The sequence below is a fragment of the Neofelis nebulosa genome, chromosome 3 (genome assembly GCF_028018385.1).
Source record: "Neofelis nebulosa isolate mNeoNeb1 chromosome 3, mNeoNeb1.pri, whole genome shotgun sequence".
Taxonomy (NCBI): domain Eukaryota; kingdom Metazoa; phylum Chordata; class Mammalia; order Carnivora; family Felidae; genus Neofelis; species Neofelis nebulosa.
In genome coordinates, this window is record NC_080784.1 from 88144937 (window position 1) to 88168216 (window position 23280).

Consider the following 23280-nt stretch of genomic DNA (forward strand, 5'->3'; position numbering starts at 1 on the left):
AATCTGGATTTGCCATACCTGTCTAACGTGCCTCTTCTAATTGTGTTTCACCGACACAGTTTGTGGCTAAGGAAATGATTTCACAGTATTAAAAAAGAAAAAAAAGTTGAACAAAAAAGTGATGTCTATGAGATTTGCTGTATACTACTAGCATGTAAAGCAGCTGGCATTATTCTGAAAGATATGTGCTCTGAACAAGAAATCAATATATGGCATTGTCACTCTAATAGCTGTAGATACCAGGAGACAGGGGGAAAAAGGGGCCCTCAGAAGTATGCCTTTCTCACACATTTTTAATATTTTGCTTATCTTATTCCCATGATTCTATGTCCTATTGAGTTGGAATTTGTGATATACAGGGAAGAAATGTCTACCAAGGAAGGTAAAAAACTGGAAACTGAAATTGTAATGGAGCTGTATCAAGCTTGAAATGAAGACTGCTGTACTGATCAGGGCAATTTATCACCAGGGAGATATGGCTGCTGTTAACAAAATGGATACAAGGAATATAGGGCAGCTGAGTCATACAAACATTATACTTACTGAAATCAAGTTTTTGAACTTGGAAAAAGAAAAGGGAAATTCTGCCTGCATTTCTAATAAGTGAGAATACATGCCTCCACAGGAGATCTGGATCTGAAATTCCTACATGTTTCCTTGTGCCTTACTTGCATAGGGAAGATTTTGTTAGGCTAAATCTAAGTGCTTAAACATATGTCCATAACCACAATAAAGCTAACTACATTCTACATTCATATATACAAAATGAAGTATAGGGTTATATACACAAAAGCCTATCAACAGGGATGAGTTCTAAAATCAGTGCTTAAGATCAGGAGAAAAAAAAAAATCAACAGAACTACCCTTGAAAATTCCTAAAGTTGTAAAGACAGACAGATATATACATCTCATTAATTTGCATTATATATATGAAAACCATATATTAGGTACCAAAATCCTAATCCCTGTAGCAAAATGTTCTCACTAGGAGAAGATGCACACAGAAATTGACAGGGACTAAACAAATGGTAGTTATACTTCTATCATACTTAGTTAGGGTCCTATGTTCACTGAGTGGAATACTGGATGAAATTGCTAGAAATTATGCATACTCATTTGTTTCTCAAAAAAAAATTACAGGGGCGCCTGGGTGGCGCAGTCGGTTAAGCGTCCGACTTGAGCCAGGTCACGATCTCGCAGTCCGTGAGTTCGAGCCCCGCGTCAGGCTCTGGGCTGATGGCTCGGAGCCTGGAGCCTGTTTCCGATTCTGTGTCTCCCTCTCTCTCTGCCCCTCCCCCGTTCATGCTATGTCTCTCTCTGTCCCAAAAATTAAAAAAAAAAAAAAAAAAAAAAAAAAAAAAAAATTACATCCAGTACCTGCTCTGGCAGCACATATATTAAAAAACTACGAGTCATGAAGATTTGAATTTACTTAAGTTAAAGAAATGTACACTGGGACTGCATTGTGTTGACGGGCAATATAAGAGATCTGCAAGGGTGGTTTGATCACATGCAATTTTTAAATTTATAAACTGATGTGAAATCTAATCCACGTTACACTACGTTATATAGGAGTACGTCTCCCTATGCTCCCAGCATAGCAACAAAAAGCTTGAAACTATTATACCTTATACAGCCAGAATATTAAGGACACACTGATAAAGAACATGTGTGTATACAGAAGGAAAAAATAGTCCAGCTGAGGTAAGTACTGACTGAAGGTGAGGAGGGACACAGGATGGGTGGCACATGAGGGAACTCAAAAATAACAATTTATTGCCTCATGATACGCTGGAGAAACTTCAGGTTTATACTCAGTTAACTAAATATTAAACTCACTCACTAAACCTTTTCCTATTTTCCTTACCTGGAATTACCGCTAACTTAACGATGCTTCTACTTCATATCATATATATAAAATCCTGAATGACACTAAATATACCACTTATCACATGAAGAGTGATAAAATATAGGATCACAAAAAATCACAATCTATAGACTGTAGATCCACACTTGGCAGGCAGCATTTAAAAGAGCCTACAATGCTTTTTTTAAAAGAGCCTTGTTATGATGGCTTGGTATAATCTGGTGCTGCCACCACACTGGGGATATAAGTAAGTGTGGATGCTATTAGAAGGGGGCATCCTGACGGCAGTTATCCTAGGAAGAGAAGGGTGTTATGTGCCCAACAAGCAAGAGAAGTATATATTAAACAGCACCCCAGATCAGGGTGCCTTCCACTGGGCTCCTTCCAAATAAAGCACTTTCTGTAGGAATTATTTTCTTCTGAGACTCTACAACCCTATATAGCTATTAATAATTAGACTATAACTTGACATCTGGTCCAAAAGCAGCCATGATAAGCTGGACACAAGAAAAAAGTCAAAAATAAAAGGAAAACCCAGTAAGGAGGCCTGGTATGCTAGCATAAGAATTCTGCTCTGTGGGATTACCCTTTATTAGACAAGGACTAAACAAGCCAGACAGATCCTCTCTTTAAAAAGTATAATGTGAGATATGAAGTGTTACAAAGAAAAAAGTCATTAAGGAAAGTCAAGGGAAAGAATGGTGCTGGCAGACAAGTTAGTGGTGGTAGTAATAAAGAAAGCTGAGGTATAAAGATGGAGGGCCCTTAAAGTTGATATTATCCCTGAATAACTGCAATTCTCCATGAGGCCTAAAAGGTCCATTTTCTGTGCTTCCTCCCTATTCTGTATATTTTTCCAATAAGCACCCAACAATAAAAAGTAGTATCTTTGTTCCTAAAATAGTTACACAATTATTTGTGAAAAGATGTCAATGTATCCTTTGAAATCCAAGCCAGATTTCTCTATGGTTCTTAAATAGCAATACTGCTATGAGATATTACTGTCCATCTGCTCTGGTATAATCCTAAAACTATTTTCCAACTCTATTTACTAAGTATTATAATTTTTCTTCATTATAGAGCAGTTGATTTTGATTTTTTTAGTTACTAGTGAGGCTAATACTGAACTCTAGGGCAATGCGCTCACTATTATTTACTGCTTTAACATAATAAATTATGCAATTATTTTCACATGGAGTAGGTGAATGTCAAGAGCCAGGAGTACACAGGTACATTACTAATCAAAATGGTTTGTGTGGCAGTGAATACCTTGGTTTCAGCTTAATGGTTAAAAATGGCACATGTGATTTTGGCCTGGGGGAAAATATTTGGGAACTTTAAAGACATTAGGTTCAAATAGCAAAGTTCAATAAATAAGGACTGTAAACTGACACATGAATGAGAAATATACATATACACTCACTTTTTAACAAGCTCAATTTGGTCTCTAGATATAAAAAGTTGCATGTTACCACTTGTAACAGATGCTACATTCTCTACACATATAGTTCCTTTCTTTAATCCTCACATCTCTGCCTAGTAGGGATTTTTACTAGTCCCATTTTATAGATGAGAAAATCATCAGAGAGGTTAGACAAAGTGTCCAAACACACAATGAAGTGTACATGCTGATATGTGGACCCAGATCAGAATGACTCAAAAGCCAAAACTTTCCACTATACCATACTAGATTACTCTGGATCAGGATCATTACTACAAGTTTTAAATGTGAAGTATGATCAGAGACAGAGAGAGAGAGACAGAGAGAGAGAGAGACAGAGAGAGAGAGAGACAGAGACAGAGACAGAGAGAGACAGAGACAGAGAGACAGAGAGAGAGAGGAGACTAGAAATTAAAATTTTTCACTCAAATAATAATCAAATTGGTTGAATAAGACCATATTAAATGGTAATAGCTGTCATGAAATTTCACTAAATAGTGCTAAACTCTTTATTAAGTACCTTGGCCAGTTTCTCAGGGATAAGTTCTTCTTTGGGACCTCCAATTTCTTCATCATCATCATCCTTTTTCTTTTTCTGATTTCTCTGCTGCTTTTCTTTTTCTGCATTTTTTTTCTCTTCTTCTATCTGGGCTTTCTTTTGAGCTCTTCTTTGTTTATTACGTAGCTTCTTTAGCTCTTTGTCAGACATGTTTGCTGTAGGCAATAAGTGTTAATTAATTAAAAGCATATAAATCAGGTTAGTAATGATCAATCACTAATTTAATATTCTCACTAAAACTCTCATAAAAAATATTACATGTTAGGCGGGCCTGGGTGGCTCAGTCGGTTAAGCCTCTGACTTCAGCTCAGGTCATGATCTCAAGGAACATGAGTTCGAGCCCTGCATCAGGCTCTGTGCTGACAGCTCAGAGCCTGGAGCATGCTTCAGATTCTGAGTCCCTCTCTCTTTGCCCCTCCCCCACTCACACTCTGTCTCTCTCTCTCTCTCTCTCTCTCAAAAATAAATACTAAAAATTTTAAAAAAATACTAAATGTTATGTGTTCATATGCCTATGTGTATCTAGCCCTTTAACAGTTCCACACATGTAGAGAATACTGTAACCTCTTTAAAAATTTTTTTTGAAAACAGGTGGAGACCTGGTGCTGCAACCATGGCAAAACATAAAAAAGTATATAAGTTCATCCAACAATATTAAACTAGTTGCAATTCTAGAAATGTTCATATTTCTATGGCTTTGGACTATGCTTTTTCTTAGTTATGCCCCTCTAACCTTGTCAGTTATTCATTCTCTATTCTGTGCTGCCACTATGACATATATTTTGCTTGTAACAATACTTTGTTTATACAGGTGTTTCTCTTTTAGACTGTGAACTCCTTGGTGGAAGAGACTGTGTCTTCCTCATAATCTTTGTATTCTCAGGGCCTAGCAGAATATACAGAAAACACTCAAGTATTTGTTGACGGAACAATGAATAACTATAAGATAAATTAATAATTTGACACTGAAAATTAACAATAGCTCTTGAGTATAAACTATGGATGTCTCAAAAGACAGCCTGGAAATCAATGATAAATATGTAATAATGAAGTAAAAACTCTATACTATTTAGTCTTCAGTAAATCTGAATGCTACATGTACAATTGGTATTTACTTGGTAATACTTGTTGATACCAAGAAATGAAAAAAGTCATTCTAAAATATACCACCACTGTGGTGACTTTAAAATATGCCCATAAATTGGGGCGCCTGGGTGGCTCAGTCGGTTAAGCGGCCGACTTCGGCTCAGGTCATGAGCTCGCGGTCCATAAGTTCGAGTCCTGCATCGGGCTCTGTGCTGACAGCTCAGAGCCTGGAGCCTGTTTCAGATTCTGTGTCTCCCTCTCTCTGACCCTCCCCCGTTCATGCTCTGTCTCTCTCTGTCTCAAAAATAAATAAATGTTAAAAAAAAAAATTTTTTTTTAAATATGCCCATAAATTCTTTCCTTCAAAAGGCAGAACCTATTTCCCCGCTTCCCTTAATTGTAGGCTATACTCACTGACTCACTTCTAACACATGGAATGTGCTAGAAATCAAAGTATATGACATCCAAGATCAGAACATAAAAGCACTGTGGACTGCTCCTTGCTTTCTCTTGGACAACTCAGAAGAAACCAACTGCCATGTTGTGAAGATAGCCAAACAACTTTATGGAAAGACCCATGTGGCCAAGAAAAGGCTTCTGGGTATGAGACGAAGCCATCTTGGAAGCAGATTCTCCAACTCAAGTGAACCCCTCAGATGCCCTGGCTGTCTTGACTTCAACCTCCTGAAAGACCCCTACATCTTTCAAAATCATACAGCTAAGTGACTTCTGAATTCCTGAGCCACAGTAACTCTGATATAATAAATGTTTGTTATTTAAAGCTATGTGTAAGCAATAGCAGCAACAGATAACCAAGGCAGATTTTGGTACCTGGAAGGGGGATGCTGCTGCAATAAAAACCTAAAATGTAGAACTGGTTTTGGTTCCAGAGAGTGGCAAAAGGTGGAAAGACTTGGAGAAAAGCATTAATGGAAGCTCAAAGAACCCTACCTAGACTATTAACAGAATCAATTTTGAAGAGGCTGCAAGTTGATTTTGAAGAGACATGTTATAGTCATGTAGAGGCAGAAAGTTAAGTAACATTTATAAAATCTATCAAATGAACCAGGTGATCTAGTTAGGGGTATTTCCAGACCAAAAAAAAAAAAAAAAAAAGGTAGTTAAGGGGGCATCTGATTCCTCTTTCAGCTTGTAATAAAAATGCAAGAAAAAGAAACAAATGGAACAAGGATTTAATGGTTCTGAAAATTCTCAGCCTCTCCAGAAATGGCTGCTGAGCAAAGATCAAATTCAGAGAACTGCCAAGAAAGCATGTCAACAGGGAAAGTAGAGTTTGGCTTTAAAATCTTTTAAGACTCAGGGGTGCCTAGGTGGCTCAGCTGGTTAAGCATCCGACTATTGATCTTGGTTCAGGTCCTATGTTGGGCTCCATGCTGGGTATGGAGCCTACTAAAGACAAGGAAGGGAGGGAGATTCCTTTAAGGTTTAGAACTCAGAAAGATGGTGCCTCAGTTACTAGTCACCCCAAAATTTTAAGGGTATGAGTCACAGATCCTCTCAAACAACAGAGCTTCTAAGAAACTTAAGGGTGGTGTCCTCTCAGTGCTCAAGGTAGAAAGATATTTGTGCACGTGGATTCTAATAAGACTCACAAAAGATCCCTAAAAGTTTTAAGAGAATTAGATGGGTAGAAACAGCAAATCTGGACTGAAAGGAATGGAGATAGTGTTAAATGAAAAGACCTCCCAAATTTTGGAAGCAGACTGGAAAACTACTAAGGTGCAAACAAATGTTAACTATCAATTAATTAATTTTTAAAAAGTAATCTATACACCCAACATGGGGCTTGAACCCATGACTCCAAGATCAAGAGTCACAAGCTTTTCCAACTGAGCCAACCAGGCATCCTGCAAATGCTATCTTTTAAGAACAAGAAAAGATGATACAGAAGGTGGAACCAAGAACCCAGAACATAGAACCAAGAGCCATAAGAGAAGTATTCCTACATTGTGATTTCCTAATCATTCCTAATCATCATTCCTAATCCTGTACCCAACTGGACTTGAGAACTAACCAGTCACTCTTGTGTACCTCTCATTCCTCCCTCATCACCCCTTTCTGAATAAGAATATCAACAGTGGGTACCCTATTCCTCTGCCATCAATTTATACTGAATATGTGGTTGATACAGGATTTCATATCAAGAACTATGCTTGAAGAGCTATACTAACTATACTGAAGAACCATATTCAAGAACCCTTATCAGCGCCTGCACCTCATTTATATGTAACATTCTGGACTCTGAGCCAATGCTGTAATGGAATGAGACTTTTGAAGGCCTTGGGAGGGGCAAGTGTATTTTGCATTTAAGAATAATATAAATAATTTGTGTCCTGATTGTAGAACATGGCAGTTAAAAATATATCTACAAATTGTTTCATTCTTCTCCCACTCAAATATAGTTTATACTCGGTAATTCACTGCTACCAATTAGAATGTGAAGGAAGTAATGGAATGTTGTGTCGAGAGAACAGAACATTAAAAATGTTGTGGCTTCTTCGTTGCTCTCTCACGGCTAGCTTGATGAACTCAAGAAACTCTCTAGAGAGACTGACATATTATGGCCACCTGCCAAAAGCCATGCAAGTGAGCCATCTAGGAAATGAATCTTCTAGTCTTAGTTAAGCTTTCGGATGACTGTAGCCCCAGCCAACATCTCAACTACAACTTTGTAAGAGACCCTAAGCTGGGCCCACCTAGAGGCTACTAAATTCCTAAACTATAGAAATAATTATTTTAAGCTGCTAAATTTAGGAATATTATGTGGCAATAACCACCATCAGAACAAATACAGACTTGTTTCTCTTTTCCCTAGTAAAGAAGCCCTTACTACTGAAAAAGAAAATTTCAAACAAGGATGAAAACTTACATTCTGGAAACAAAAGACTATAAATGAGCAGCCACAAAAATGCTGACCTTTTAATGACTGGTACAGTAATTGCTACCACTTGCATCCTGACTACACACTAGATACCATCCCTACATTATTTTATTTAATGTCCTTAATAATCTCATGGATTAGAGCATATTATTTTATGTATGAGAAAACTGAGGTTTCAGAGGAAAAACAATAACTCAAGTAATAATAAAAGGCACAGCAAGGATTTAAATCCACTTCACTCTCATTCCAAATTCTGGGCTGTTTCTTTCCATTATGCTATACTGGGGGTCAGCAATCATTTTCTATAATGAGCCAGATACTAAATACTTTCAGATCTCTGGTGCAACTAAACTCAGCTCTTGTGGCACAAAATTAGCCATAGATAATATATAAATGAATAGGCTCAGCTGTGTCCCAATAAAACTTCATTTATCAAATCAAACTGCAGTACGGATCTGCCCACTGGCTAGTTTGTGACCTTATTCTATATTATCTGCCACTGCCTTGAAAGGACCCATGTAGTTAATAATAATAGAGTTGCCATACAAAAATAGGAAAGGAATAACTACATAAGAAATTAATATAGAAATTAATTCAAATCCTATTTCACTTAATGTAGCACTAACTTATCTGGATAAGCATTGTCTAAATTTTACAAGAATTACCTATGACTTATGTTAACATAATAGAGGCTCAGAATTTCAGCTCAAGAGAAACCAGAGAAGAATTCTCCTATGCTAGAATATTGCACTATCTCTTAAATAAAACTGTGTGTAGGGGCACCTCGGTGGCTCAGTGAGTTAAGCATCCGACTTTGGCTCAGGTTATGATCTCATGGTCTGTGAGTTCGAGCCCCATGTCGGGCTCTGTGCTGATAGCTCGGAGCCTGGAGCCAGCTTCAGATTCTATGTTTCCCTTTCTCTTTGCCCCTCCCCTGCTCTCTGTCCCACTGCCTCTCTCTCTCAAAAATAAACATTAAAAAAAAAAAACTATTTAAAAAATTGTGTGCACGTATGTGTGTGCACACATACACATGAATGCATAGCAAATAACATCTGAACCTAGAGTATCCAGCCAAATCAACATTCACACAAGAAAGCAAAATAAATCTGGCCACATAAAGACTGTAGGTTTACTAAAAGATAAAACATAAAAAGTGAAAAATAACTTCTCAACCAAATAAAGGGTAACTACCACATATTTGTTACAAATAGCAAGCTTTATGGTGGATGGACCATGAGAAACATTATGTCTAAAGATAAAGAAGGCAGCAAGCACACTACTGTTTCTGTTAGCAGTTTCTGCCACCCTCACCAGTGCAGTAAAGCATGGAAAAGAGAGGAATAAATTCTGAAAGAAACCAAACTAATGTTTACAGATTAACATAATAGCTTACATAGAAAATTTTTTAAAAATCAACTGAAAAAACAACTAAACCTAATATCAGAGTTCAATAAGGATACCAACTTGACAAAAATTATAATATTCATTTAGAATACTGTTAACAGATGGGGTGCCTGGGTGGCTCAGTTGGTTGAGCTTCCAACTTCGGCTCAAGTCATGATCTTGTGGTTCATGACTTCGAGCCCCACATTGGGCTCACTGTTCTCAGTGTGCAACCCGTTTCAGATCCTCTCTCCCCCTTTCTCTGCCCCTACCCTGCTTGTACTCTCAAAAATAAATAAACATTAAAAAAATTTTCAGAATACTGTAATGGAAAAAAAGACATGGAGAGATAATGCTAGTAACAAATTCACCAAAGTTATCGGACAATTAAATAGAAGATACAATGCATTCTAGTATGCAAAGACTTAATAATAATTGTTTAAGATATCCCCACCCCAAACAGTAATCTATATCTTAAATGCGATTCAAATTAAAAATTCCAAAAGAAACTTTCTGGCATCAAGCTAATCACAGTTCACATATAAGCAAAAATTTGCATGTAAAGGCAAGAAAATTCTAAAGACATAGTATTAGATTAAGAGACAGATAAGAACAGAAAACTGAATACTGATGTCAATATCACAATCTTAACGTCTGTATAGTAAGTTTTGATGCTGTGTTAGAACCAGACACCATATCCACAATTCACTACATCACAGTTTAATATTTTGTTTATTTGTTTATTTATTTATTTGAAGGAGAGGTTGGGAGACAGAGAGAGAGAGAGACAGAGAGAATATCTTAAGCAGGCTCCATGCTCAGCACAGAGACATCGCAGGTGGGCCTCGATCCCATGACTCTGATATCATGACCTGAGTTGAAATCAAGAGCCAGACGCTGAACTCACTGAGCCACCCATGCGCCACTTTATTTAGTTTCAAAGATTTTATTTTTAAGTAATCTCCACACCCAACGTGGGGCTCGAACTCATAACCCCAAGATCAAGAGTTGTATGCTCCACAAACTGAGCAGCCAGGGTCACCTAAAGATGGCATTTTAAATAAGCAGAGAATATGACAACTTATCAATAAATATTGTTGAGGAATCAGCAGTCTACTTGCAGGTAATAAGCTACCTTCTACCTCACAACAGTATATAAAAATTAACTCCAGGTGATTAACAAATTGTAAACAGAACAGAACAGAACAATTGTTATAAGGAAACACAGAAGATATTTATGAATATATTTTAAATTCTGAAGTAGAAAAGCCTTTTTATGAAAGACCTAGAAGTCACAAAAGATTAAAGAAATCTTATCTCATAAAAACTAACACTTTTACATAATAAAAGATACCCACCATAAAGACCTAAATAAAACAGGAAGAAAATTTCTGCAATATATAAATAAGAATTAAAGTCCTGACTATGTAGAAAACTTCTATAAGCCAAGAAGTTGAAAACTAAAATGGGAAAAGATAATCCAAAAACCAAATAATCCAATGAAGAAATGGGCAAAAGACATGTATAGACACTTCTCCAAAGAAAACATTCAGATGACCAACAGACACATGAAAAAATGCTCAACATCACTCATCATCAGGGAAATACACATCAAAACCACAATGAGATACCACCTCACACCAGTCAGAATAGCTAAAATTAACAACTCAGGCAACAACAGATGTTGGCAAGGATGCAGAGAAAGAGAATCTCTTTAGGCTGTTGGTAGGAATGCAAACTGGTGCAGCCACTCTGGAAAATAGTATGGAGGTTCCTCAAAAAACTAAAAAATAGAACTACCCTACGACCCAGCTATTGCACTACTAGGCATTTACCCATGGGATACAGCTGTGCTGTTTCGAAGAGACACATGCACCCCCATGTTTATAGCAGGACTATCAACAACAGCCAAAGTATGGAAAGAGCCCAAATGTCCATCGACGGATGAATGGATAAAGAAAATGTGGTGTACACACACACACACACACACACACACACACACACACACACACACACACAATGGAGTATTACTCAGTAATCAAAAAGAATGAAACCTTGCCATTTGCAACTACGTGGATGGAACTAGAGGGTATTATGCTAAGCAAAATTAGAGAAAGACATGTACCATATGACTTCACTCATATGAGGATTTTAAGATATAAAAACAGGGAGGGGGACAAAACGTAAGAGACTCTTAAATATAGAGAACAGAGTGTTACTGGAGGGATTGTGTGGCGGGGGGGGGGGCGCGGCTAAATGGGTAAAGGGCATTAAGGAAGACACTTGTGATGAGCACTGGGTGTTATACATAGGGGATCAATCACTGAAATTGCACTATATGCTAACTAACTTGGATGTAAATTAAAAAATAAATTTAAAAAAAGGGAAAAAGATATGAACAGGCAATTCATACAAGAAACCCAAAGGCCACATGAAAACATAGACAGCTGTTCCCCTCTTAAAAATTTAGGAATTATAAAGCAGGTATTTTCCCAAAAATAACAAAAATGTAAAGAATGGATAATTTTCTGTGTTAGCAATAAAATAAAAGATAATCTCACAATACAGTGTGGCAATAAAAACTGACGAACCTCTTAAGAAAGGCAATCTGACACTAGTTTAAATTTTCATACTCTTTAACCGAGTAATTTCCACTTCTAACAATCCATGCTAAATAAACATGTGCAAAATGATGTACAAGGATTTACTATAGCACTGTAACAGTGGGGGGAAAAACACACAAAGGTTCCCACATAGCCCTTAAATGACTGATAATTGTAGTAAGTTTATGCCCAGACGTGGAGCAACACTATGAAAAATAAAAAGTCTAAGTTGCAGAATACCAGGGATAATATGACTCATTTATGAAGCTAAAAAAAGTAAAACAAATGAAAACCAAACAATCTCAAAGAACTGCTCTGAAACATGTGTGTAGAGTTTACATACACATAAATGTAATTGTGCACAAAGGAAACGGAATGCTTTATACGGATAATCTTTAAAAGAAGATGACCTACAGGTAAGAGAACAGTGAAAGGAAATTTTCGTATTTGTTAGTACATTTCTGAACTGTTTTAACTTTGTATAATTAAGAGTTAATTGTATATTATTTGTATAATTTGAAGAGAAAGGCAGGAGGAGTGAACAGAAAGAAGTCAGTGAACAAAAGAAGTCAGAGGACAATAACTCTCAGATTCAACAGTAAACTGTTCCATAGATTCTTACTGGCATTTTCTAGTTGAAGCAACAAGTAGAGAGAGTCAAGTGAAATCTGTACGAGGGTTTCAATGTGTGATTTTAGAAAGTTCTTAAGGGTTCCTAGGCAATAGGAAGTAAAATTTAACAACAAATTAACAAAATGATTCTCCTTAGCAGGAAGAAGGATACAGAAAACAACCAACCATAACTTCAGAAGAATAAACTCAGGACTGAATAATAACATCCTGACACACTTCTTACACCCCATCTCCTGTAACATTTTTGCCACAAATTAAGTCACAAAATATCTGGATGTACAATTAATTTATATCCTTCTACATGCCTCTTTCATTTTCATTGAAATTCTTCCCCAAATAATTATCTAAGGAATACTATACATCTGACATCATGGCAGAAAAACAGCACTTTAAAAACTGTCCAAATGATAAATCACTAGGCAATTTTACTAGTTTAATTCCAAGCTGGCTTTTAATAAATTTTTTTTTTTTTTTTTTTTTGAGAGACAGCAAGCAAGCATGCACATGCACTCACAAGTGCACGAGCGGGGAAGGGGCAGAAAGGAAGAGAGAATCTTAAGCAGGCTCCAAGCCCGCACAGAGCCCAATGCAGGGCTCTATCCTATGACCATGAGATCATGACCCAAGCAGTAATCAAGGGATGCTTAACTGACTGAACCACCTAGGTGCCCCATCCAAGCTGGCTTTTAATGTTCAAGCAATATTTGCCTCTCAGTAGGTTAATTATAAATAACTATTAAAAAGAAGAAGAACTAGATACACTGACAGGCAACACTAATGATACAGTTAGCAATTTATAGTATCATAGTTAGCAATTTACAGTACTGGGTAAACCAGTTATTAAATGTTAAACTCATGAGATTCAACTTCTTAAAAGCTAATGACCAGTTACAAATTAAATTCTTGCTTTTCAAAGTATAAACAGTATTTTTCTTTCGTTGCATAGAGAAATTCACAAACGTCCATCATTTTCTAAGCATGTATAACATCTTCCCACAGGTGCTTAATAAAAAGCTCAAGAAAAATCTAAACTACACAAAAATATAAATATACACACACATATCACAGCAAACAATAAGAAATCTTTGAATATTATACCTGTATCAGCTTCATGTTCTTTATTCTCATCTGTTAGGGGGTTGTCATGAAGCTTCAAATAGATCTCTATAGCAATTCTTGCTGCTTTGAAGTAAAATGGATGCTGTCGAAGTACATCTTCTAGTTTTAATAAGTCCACATATGATCTAAGGGTAATCTTCCTCATACAGTAAGTATGAAAGTCAAACTGGTCGTCAGTGATTTCTATAAAATGCTAACAAAATCATCTTTCTTATTATACTGAAGTATAACAATGTCAAAAAAAGCTATAGAAATCAAACTTTTAGATTTACTGGTTTCCTATCCATGAAAAAATTAATAAATTAAAAAATATTACATATTACAATCATCCAGTATAAATACTTTCCATATCAAATAAGCAAATACAAGTGACCATCCCCTAGCACAGTATATGGCAAACACCGGGCAATGAATTATTTACTAAATGAAAAGGAAGCACAATCATTTGAAACATATATACTTATTCCTTCTTTAACCATACTTAAATAAAGCTAGCATGACAAATCAAACATTATTAGTATACATAATGATGCAACAGATTTACACACTAAACATTCAGTTTTTATATTCAGAATGACCTGCGAAGACTATAGTATATAGTATTTGGTAATTTTTCTGAAAATACAAATCTGAGTCCTACGCAATGTTATGTTGGTATGCGAGAGAGAAACCAATTAGTGAAGTCGAGCAACCACAACCTAGCTCATTTCAACTAAGTTCTGCGGTTCTCGACTTGATAAGAGAAAAAGCATGAAATTATACAAATTATCTTTATCTGTGAAAAACACAAAAAAGGAAAGCCAACCACTAGTGATACAAATGAATCAGAAGTGAAGAGGACTAAGAAAACAATGAATTTATCCAAAAAATGAGGAATGACATAGGCTACAGAAATACCGTAAAAAGACTTCAAAACTTGTATCTTATGAGTATCAAGAGTGTATTGCATCACCAATCAACCCCCAGTTTCTAGGATACCTTAATGAGCTGTGTATTACTGAAGATACAGCAGCAATTTGAAAGAAACATTCAAAAATCAATAAGAACATAACAAGATGCAAACTCTCCAAATTTTTTACATGAATTCTTGCAGGCAGAGTAGACAATGGGGAAGTCTGCTCATAACATAGTCAGCAACATTTTTATTGAAAAACTGTGAACACTGATATTTAGAAATCACAAGCTGTGAATTATAAAGAGGAAGAAAAGAAAAAACAGTTGCCCCAAACCTTCAACATATAACAGAATAAAATAAGAAACTCACATATATAGGGTACTTACTCTTTCAATCTCATGACATTTCTTAAGTGCTTCACCAAATTTATTCATTGCCTTATAAGCCTGGGCACATTCTGTCTGGAACCACATGCACTGCATTTCATTCAAATTCTCTACTGCTGATGTTCCTTCCTGTATAAAAATTACATGCATTCAAGACCATGTCTTACCAAATACACTATTTCACCATAGAATTTAAGAAGGAAAGTATGGTCTATTGACTTTAATTCTTTCAAAATCACTTTCTGTATTAACCATTTTCAGAATGAGGGAACAGTTATTATAAGAAATTGAAATTATATTTCTAATCACTGGGAAAAAAATGTACCTTTGTAAATAATCAAAAGATCTACATAACTGGGGTTGGAGAGTAACATAAGATACAGAACACTAGTACACAGCAGGTATTCAACTAGTATTAGTTCCTTTCACTCCTAAAAAATTTCATCTGAACACATCTCAATGTAAATCAGAGTTTAAAAACACACTGTACAATAAATAAATAAAAAACAAAAAAGCATTGCACAACCACCTAAAAAGAAAAATGTTTTATACTATTACTGATGTCAGTATTAGTATCAAAGGGAACTTAATAAAATCCTATTTTGATATTAAAAATATTAGAAAAAAATTTTGAAAAATAAGCAAGGTATACAAGTATAGACTGTTTATTCATAAGAACAGTAGCTGTACAAACCCTTGTAAACTTTGAGCACATTTCTTCAGCCTCTTTTATCAGATTGGCTTTTAGCATGTACTTTGCACACTTCGAATTGATAAATCTGTCTGCTGTGTCCAAGGCCTGGGCTTCATCCATCCACCTTGCAGCTTCTCTAATATTTCCAGCATGCTTATAGGGTAGAAAAGCAAAATAAACCAATCAGTATGCTAATTTTACTAGGCACGTAATTAGTTACCTATTGACAGGTAACTAAAACACAAGTGAAAAAAAAAGGTATTCTTCTGACTGATCTTAGAACCTTAACCAATATACATGCATACATTTTGATACTTTTCTGGCTACACAGAATATAGGCTCCCTGCTAGTAAAAACTTGCTTTATTGTTTACTGTTATACCTCATTGCTTACAACAGTGCCTGGCACATAATGAATACTCAACAACAATGGTTAAACTTAAGAATAAATAATAGTCAAAATCTTTAAGTCAGAACAATATAAAGGTCAAAAAAGGCATCATGGTTGAGTATCAGAGAAATTCAGTTAACATACAAGAATACTTATTTAAAAAAATTATTCATCAACACTGAAAAGTAAAAGGAAAAAAAAAAAAAAAAGAAGAAAAAATAGGCAAAGGTGTGGCCAAATTTCTACCCTAAAAGAAACATGGACACATCACTGACTATTACTGGGCATTCCAAGATGCATTCTAATTCACATAACTAGTCCATTTGTCAAAGACACAAAACTAATTAGGATAATAACCTGGCTTTGAGAAGTGCTTTTAAAACATCACTTAATTTCATTATTTTTTGGTAAATAAATTGTGAGTTTACATTCTCTTCCCTAAGAGATTTTATTACTAATTTGTATTTGTATTAAGAACGAGAAGAGCCAATTTTATTTTAAGAGGATGCTAAAACATAGGACCGGAGATTCTCAAGAAGGACCAAGAAGTTAAGAAGACATGTAAAACTATAAAATTTTCAGTTTCATTTCAGATACTGATCATGATCATACTCAAATGTTAATAGAAACAAACATTTCACAGCAAATTAATAACGTTTGAGTATCTATACTCTTACAACTTAAAACCAACAAAATAATTAGATACGCGTATGTGTGAATGCATGAAAATATATAATATGAATAACCACATATCTGAATAACCATATACATGTATGTGTATCTATGTGTATATATAGACATAAATAAAGTAGCATGACCATGACAAATCTAAAAGTAATCAGACTGAGGAATGCACTATATTCATTCCAGGTTTTACAAGCCATCAAATATATCATTTTTGTTATATCTTTTAGAATTTACAAACTATAGAAAAAATTCTTTCTAAGACACATTACCTTATAAAAAAAGGGGGGGGGGAGATTTTTACCTTATAGATTTTAGCTTTCACAAGAAAGAGTTCTATCAATGTAGGTGTACTTTCAATAGCGGTATTTATGTATTCCAAAGCAATCGATGGCTGACCAATTTTGTCATAATGTTGTGCCAAGTAGTACTGGACCCAAAGTAATGTAGTTGGTGGTTCCTCTTTTCCATCATCTTTAAAAAGCGGGGGAGGTGGGTGGGAGAGGAAAGAAACCAAGATTAGTCATTAACGTATAGTAAGCGAGTACCCACCTCCAAATGGCTTTATCTTTGTTAATAAGGAAAAATACCTTGAACCATTTATTTACGTATCTAGCTATAAAACTATCCTTAAATTTGTAAGATCTTTCAAAGGGACCATGCTTTCTATTCTGTATGATTTCAGCCCCTAGCACAATGCCTTGAATTTAGTAAGAATTTTATATAATAAATATGGCAGATAAACAAGATAAAGATACAAAAAAAATTACCTAAAAAAAGAAACTAAAAGGAGTCAGGGGAGACAATCAGGGCTAGAACTATGAATGTGTATGGACTAGGAAGTTATTTATGAGAGATGGGAAAAAGGTATCAAAAGAAATTTTTCATTAATGTGAGGCTAAAAAAAAACGGGCCTGACTGCTTAATATTTCTAGCTAATATACTAAACTCTACATAAGTATACCTGTGATGTGGTTGAGTTTTGGTGATTATGATATTTTCAATATATGTTAATATTATGCTGATATGCAACGATGCATAATTTAGGTTGAATAAAAACTATACCCAAAAGATGAGGTAAGAAAAAATGCTTACTCTACATTTTAGTTCGTAATTCAACTTCTATATACTCACAAGAAAATGTGTAAGTTAAATATACAACCCACACATTAAAAAATGTTTTATTTCATACCAATATCTAAAATCTAAGAACTGTTACTTGCTTTCAAAGAAAGCAACAGACTGCTTATTTTTATCCTAGTAAAAGCAGGATGGCTCAGTGGACAAACAATAGGAGTGGAACTCACCAACTCCCGATCTGATAGATCTGCAACTAAAGTGCTGCATATTCTTGGGCATGTCATTGAACCTCTTCCACATTTGTAAAATATGTAGGAAAATGCTGATAATCAAAGGAACATCATGATGATTAACCAATGAAACCATGGTAACGCCTTTTAAAAAGTATTATTAAAATTAATCTGAGACCTAGAAACAATAATCAACCCAATAGCAACAAGCATCCCAGGTCCTATACTGGGATTTCCCACTGTAAGAACCAGGGTTCCTTTGGAAAAACTATTGATTCCAGGTCTGCTATGGACAGTGTGCCAGATGAACTGGAATATCTTGTCACACCAAACTGCAAAAAAGCTATCAACTACTACCATGGTATGTGAAGGCTGGAACCATTTGAAACTGCAATGACTTAAAACATCAAGTATATTTAAACCCATGAATTCATCATACTTTTAAAATGTGCACTGGCATCTTTGAAGGATGCTACTAAATGAATTCATTATTTTGAAAACTGGGAAACAATAACAAAAAGTAGGAGAGGTGGGGGGAAAAGCAGAATTCATCTTGATTTTCCTACATAAACTCAAATACTAGATAAACAGGTAACAGATGAAGGGAAATTTCTCTTGTAAGATAATAGAAAATGAATGATAGAATATCACCAGTTTGTAATTCCCGACAATTGCTAACATACAAAATAAACACTAAATACTTCCTGATGGAAGAACATTCCACCACCCATGAAATAATCTTGTTCACCCTTTAAATTTAAAAGGAAATGGGTGCCTGGGTGGCTCAGTTAGTTAAGTCTCTGGCTTTGGCTCAGGTCATGAGCTCATGGCTTCTGAGTTCAAGCCCCCTTGGGGCTCTCTGCTCTGTCAGCAGAGAGCCTGCTTTGAATCCTCTGTCCTCCTCTCTCTCTGCACCCCCCACCACTCTCTCACGAGCACGCTCTTTCTCAAATAAACATTTAAAAAAAAAAGAAACTTGGGGCGCCTGGGTGGCTCAGTCGGTTGAACATCCAGCTTCGGCTCAGGTCATGATCTCACGGTTTGTGAGTTCGAGCCCCATGTTGGGTTCTGTGCTGACAGCTCAGAGCCTGGAGCCTGTTTCCAATTCTGTCTCCCTCTCTCTCTGCTCCTCCCCTGCTCGTGCTCTCTCTCTCTCTCTCTCTCAAAAATAAACATTAAAAAAAAATTTTTTTTAACTTAAATAAAAGGAAACAAAAAACGAACCAAAAAAAATAAATAAAAGAAAAACATGACACACACACATCCCCCAAAAACCTGAATCTTGTTAAGCCTGTCTGTTAGAAGCTTTTGCAATGATAGAAATGTTCTGTATTTTCCCTGGGCAATATGGTAGTAGGCACTGGTTTTACATGGTACTGAGCAGCACCTGAAATGTGGCTACTGCAACTCAGGAACTGAATTTTTAATTTTACCGAATTAAAAAAATTTTAATAGTCAAGAACTATCATACTAGACAGTACAGCTCTATATCCAACTACCCATTTACAACAAATCTAGAGGACAGAGGAATAACATGTTAAGTAACACCATGGGAGTTCAGTCAGCAAAATATGGACTGTAGAAAAACTTGAGAAAATATCAAACTTGAAGTATAGATTTCATATGGATCCTCATTCAAACAAACTCCAAAACCAAAAAGGAAAAAAAAAAATTTCTAACATAACTAGAAATGTAAGCATGGACTTTTTTGGTATTAAAAAAGTATTAATGTTCAAGTGTGGTGACGATATTATGGTTATGATCATTAGAATGCTGAAATATTCATCCATAAAATGATGTGATGTTCGGGATTTGCTTCAGAATAACACGGGAATGCAGAGAGGGAAGAAGGTTAAGAATATAGATGAAATATGTTTTCCCAGGAGTTAAAAGTTATTGAAACAGGGTGGCTAATAAATGATGGAGGATCATTATAGGACCAGGACTAGTTTTGTAGAAGTTTGAAATTTTACATTTTTTTCAGTAAGATAATTAACCAAATATTTTCACATAATGTGCAAATTAATGCATCTCTATCTTAAAAAGGAAAAAGTTTAAAATATTAAGCTTACTGTCTAAATTATGAATACTGACCTTCTGATTAAGAATTTCACAATACCTTAAAATTTTTAAGATGTTTGTAAAATATAAAAGCTGAGCACTTACCATTAGGGTTAAATAACCGGCAGCTTTTTAAAGAGGTTTCATAACCTACTACTAATTCTTCTATGATCGCCACCTAGAGTACAAACACACAAGCACACTTTAATAAAATACCTAAGTGCAGTTACTATTCCTGTACAAAACATGTTATTTACTATTAAAGGGCTAAATCGACATTCCAAATTATGCACACACACCTATGTACACACCCTTTTACAAATCTCTTAACTTTTGGATAAAAATTTAAAAGCAAGTAAACTATACATTTTTGAAGGTGTTCTTTTTTTTAAGGTGTTAAGATGTAACTTTCTAAAAACTTAATGGCAACTCCTTTCCCTGCTAGAAAATAATGCATCAAGCTGAGTTAGAAATCAAGAAAAGGTTGGACAAAAAGAGGTAATATTGTAGATGACTTATCTTGGTTCATTTTCATCTCAATTCACATAAATAACACTCAAAATTAATATTTGCCCTTCAGGAATCAAGAATTAAAAACTACATGAAAAGAGAAATTCCAAAAGTTTATGATAGCATCAACTCTCAATTTTATAATCCAAGGGAAAGTATCAATAAAAGTGAAACATGGAACAATAGGTGAGATTCTGAAATCCAGGAGAATGAGTGGCTGTCCAGGTCTAGTTTCTCCTGAGTCATGACTATACCACTTGCTCCTGGCTTTGTAACAGATCTGTGAATACTTTTAATTTATTCATTCCCTCCTTCACTTAAGCCATCTATAATGGATTTCTGTTACTACAGAGGCTGTCCTAAGTGACCTCAATTTAACCGACTCAACAGATTAACACCAGCTCTCTCCATTACCTCAGAAAATTTTGAGGACTGAATGGTCACAGCTAGGTTATTCTGGTGTGCCTATGTTCTTCTGCTCCCACAAGGTGAGCTATATGCTAAGAGTTTTGTTCTCCCAAACCTGTTTGAATCAGTTGCATTATTATCATTATAGAATTTAATTCAGTATTATGTAAATTTAAGAAATGAGAACAAAAGAAAAAACTGTTTCAAGCTGAATGGAAAGATTCAAGGATAAATTAGATACTTTTAACCAATTTAAAAGGTTTAAATGACACAACCATAAAGGGGAAAACCATCAAAATATATAGGCTTCTACAATTAAGACTGCTTCACAAGCATCAAGTTTTCACTCTAATGAAACTGAAGACAACAGACCACATGTTATTAATGTGATTTACGCAACTTTTTTTAAAAAGTAAAAGTCATCAAAAAAGCCCATACCTTGGGCCTCTCAATAAAAGACTGGAAAATACGGGCACCTTCCATGCTTTAAGATTAAAGTGTTTAAAAAAAAAAAATTAACGTGTTTATCATGTTTAATTTGTCCCATCTTTCTGATTCTTCAACTGTAACTGATTTCTTTTTATCCAACCAACATGTCTTGATGCCACTGTACTTGCAAGCAATATAATCTAAATTAAGATTAAAACATCCTCTTAACAAGCAATTTGAATATTATTATACATAGCTAAAAGAGTAAGTTAACTTACTGGGACGGCAAACTCTCCTGACAGATTTTTCTACCAAATAAAAAAGGAGAAAGACTACGAAGCTAAACCTTAGTTTAAAAAACCATTTCTGACTTTTACCATGAAGAGGGATTACAGAAAATACTGAAGAAATCACTACCTTACCAACTTTTCATACTTATGCTGACTCAAAGTATATAGCAGAAATAAAAGTCAAAATAAGCAAACAGTAAGTCACTTGACTAAGAAAGGATGAAAAGAGGCACAGGAGCATTTAAACTGGATAGGAAAACAGACACCAGATTAACAAAATGTGGACTATTGTCCACAGATAATCAAGAATCAACTATTCCAAATACTGAGCAAAGAAATGATAGTGAAAAGAAAATGGTATTTTGCTTTACCTTCTCTTTATCTTTGTATAATGACCTCAAAGTATTGAAGACTGGTGGACAACCCTTGCTGAAATTCATCCTTAGAAATTTATCCAAACATTCTTTAAACTTCTCACCTTGAAAGAAAAATATTCTGTTGACTTGCATTTACCCAGACAACTCTAAAATGCATACTTTAATTTTAATATGCATACTCATGTATCTAAAACCAAAGAAATTGTAATTCCTAACATCATTTTCATTCCTTTGCAATTATTCTCACCAGATAAAAAGTTTAATGGCAGTCTTCTTGGCACCAGTCCCCTGGGGTATTTAGTCCAGGCCTCCTCATAAATTTTTAGTCGTTCTAACATATTAGCTGCAAATTAAAAAAAATTATTTTTATAGAAGATTTTAACTGGTTATATTTTTTCTAGTAAATTATAAATTTCTCAAAGTATAAATTCTTACTGAGCAGAAAATTTGAAGGTGAAAAGAAAATTATTTATAATCTAACCACCTAAATATACCGAAAATAATTTTAGACTATTTCTATTATTTTCATATTTTAAATCCCTATAATCATCTAAAATATAGTTTTCTTTATCCTGTTCTGCTTTAGGTACCTTTCAAAATCTGAGGACTTCTTTACTTTAGTTCTGAGAAAGGCTTGATTATTGTGTTTCCATGGCTTCTCCACTATTCTCTTCAGGTTCTCCTTTATTTTGGAATTTTGGGATCTAGCCCCTAATCTTCCATTTCTCCATATTTCTTTTTTTTTTTAAGATTTTTCTTTCTTTTTTAAAGTAGGCTCCATGCCCAAAGCAGGGCTTGAACTCACAACCCTGAGATGAAGAGTCAGATGCTCCACTGACAGTCAGCCAGGAGCCCCTCTATATTTCTTTCACTCCGAGAGCTCTCCTCTGTTCAAATCTTCCAGTTCACTAATTTCTCCTCAGCTGTGGCCTCTCTTCCATTCAATCTACTAAGATTTTTTATGTCAATTCCCTCTTTTCATCTTAGATTCTTCCATTACTACCTTGTGCTGGCACGAATGATAACCATTCCTGTGATGGTTTTCCAGAGTAGTACAATATTCTTTGTTATAAGGTTCCTTGCATGTATCAATGTATCAGTAATGACTCACTACCGGTCTTAAGGGAAACGGCCTCAAATCAGATTATCTTGGCTAAAGACCCCATTTGTAGAGGACATGTTTCTAGGCTTATCGTCACAAGTGGGTCCCATTCGGGAGAGGCTGATGGGGGTGTTGTGGGGAGAGTCTC

The 23280-nt window shown here is 35.3% G+C and overlaps 1 protein-coding gene across 2 annotated transcripts in view; it reads right to left on the reverse strand.

The window, feature by feature from the left end:
• NAA15 (N-alpha-acetyltransferase 15, NatA auxiliary subunit) overlaps positions 1-23280 on the reverse strand; it is an 85616-nt gene that overhangs the window by 13976 nt on the left and 48360 nt on the right. For both annotated transcript variants that reach the window (XM_058721332.1, XM_058721331.1), the window contains exons 8-15: positions 22278-22373; positions 22025-22131; positions 20122-20194; positions 16950-17119; positions 15572-15724; positions 14878-15006; positions 13576-13789; positions 3829-4022 (exon numbers count right to left, since the gene is read on the reverse strand). In XM_058721332.1, the coding sequence (XP_058577315.1) occupies positions 3829-4022; positions 13576-13789; positions 14878-15006; positions 15572-15724; positions 16950-17119; positions 20122-20194; positions 22025-22131; positions 22278-22373 (1136 nt within the window). The remainder of the gene's footprint in view (positions 1-3828; positions 4023-13575; positions 13790-14877; positions 15007-15571; positions 15725-16949; positions 17120-20121; positions 20195-22024; positions 22132-22277; positions 22374-23280) is intronic.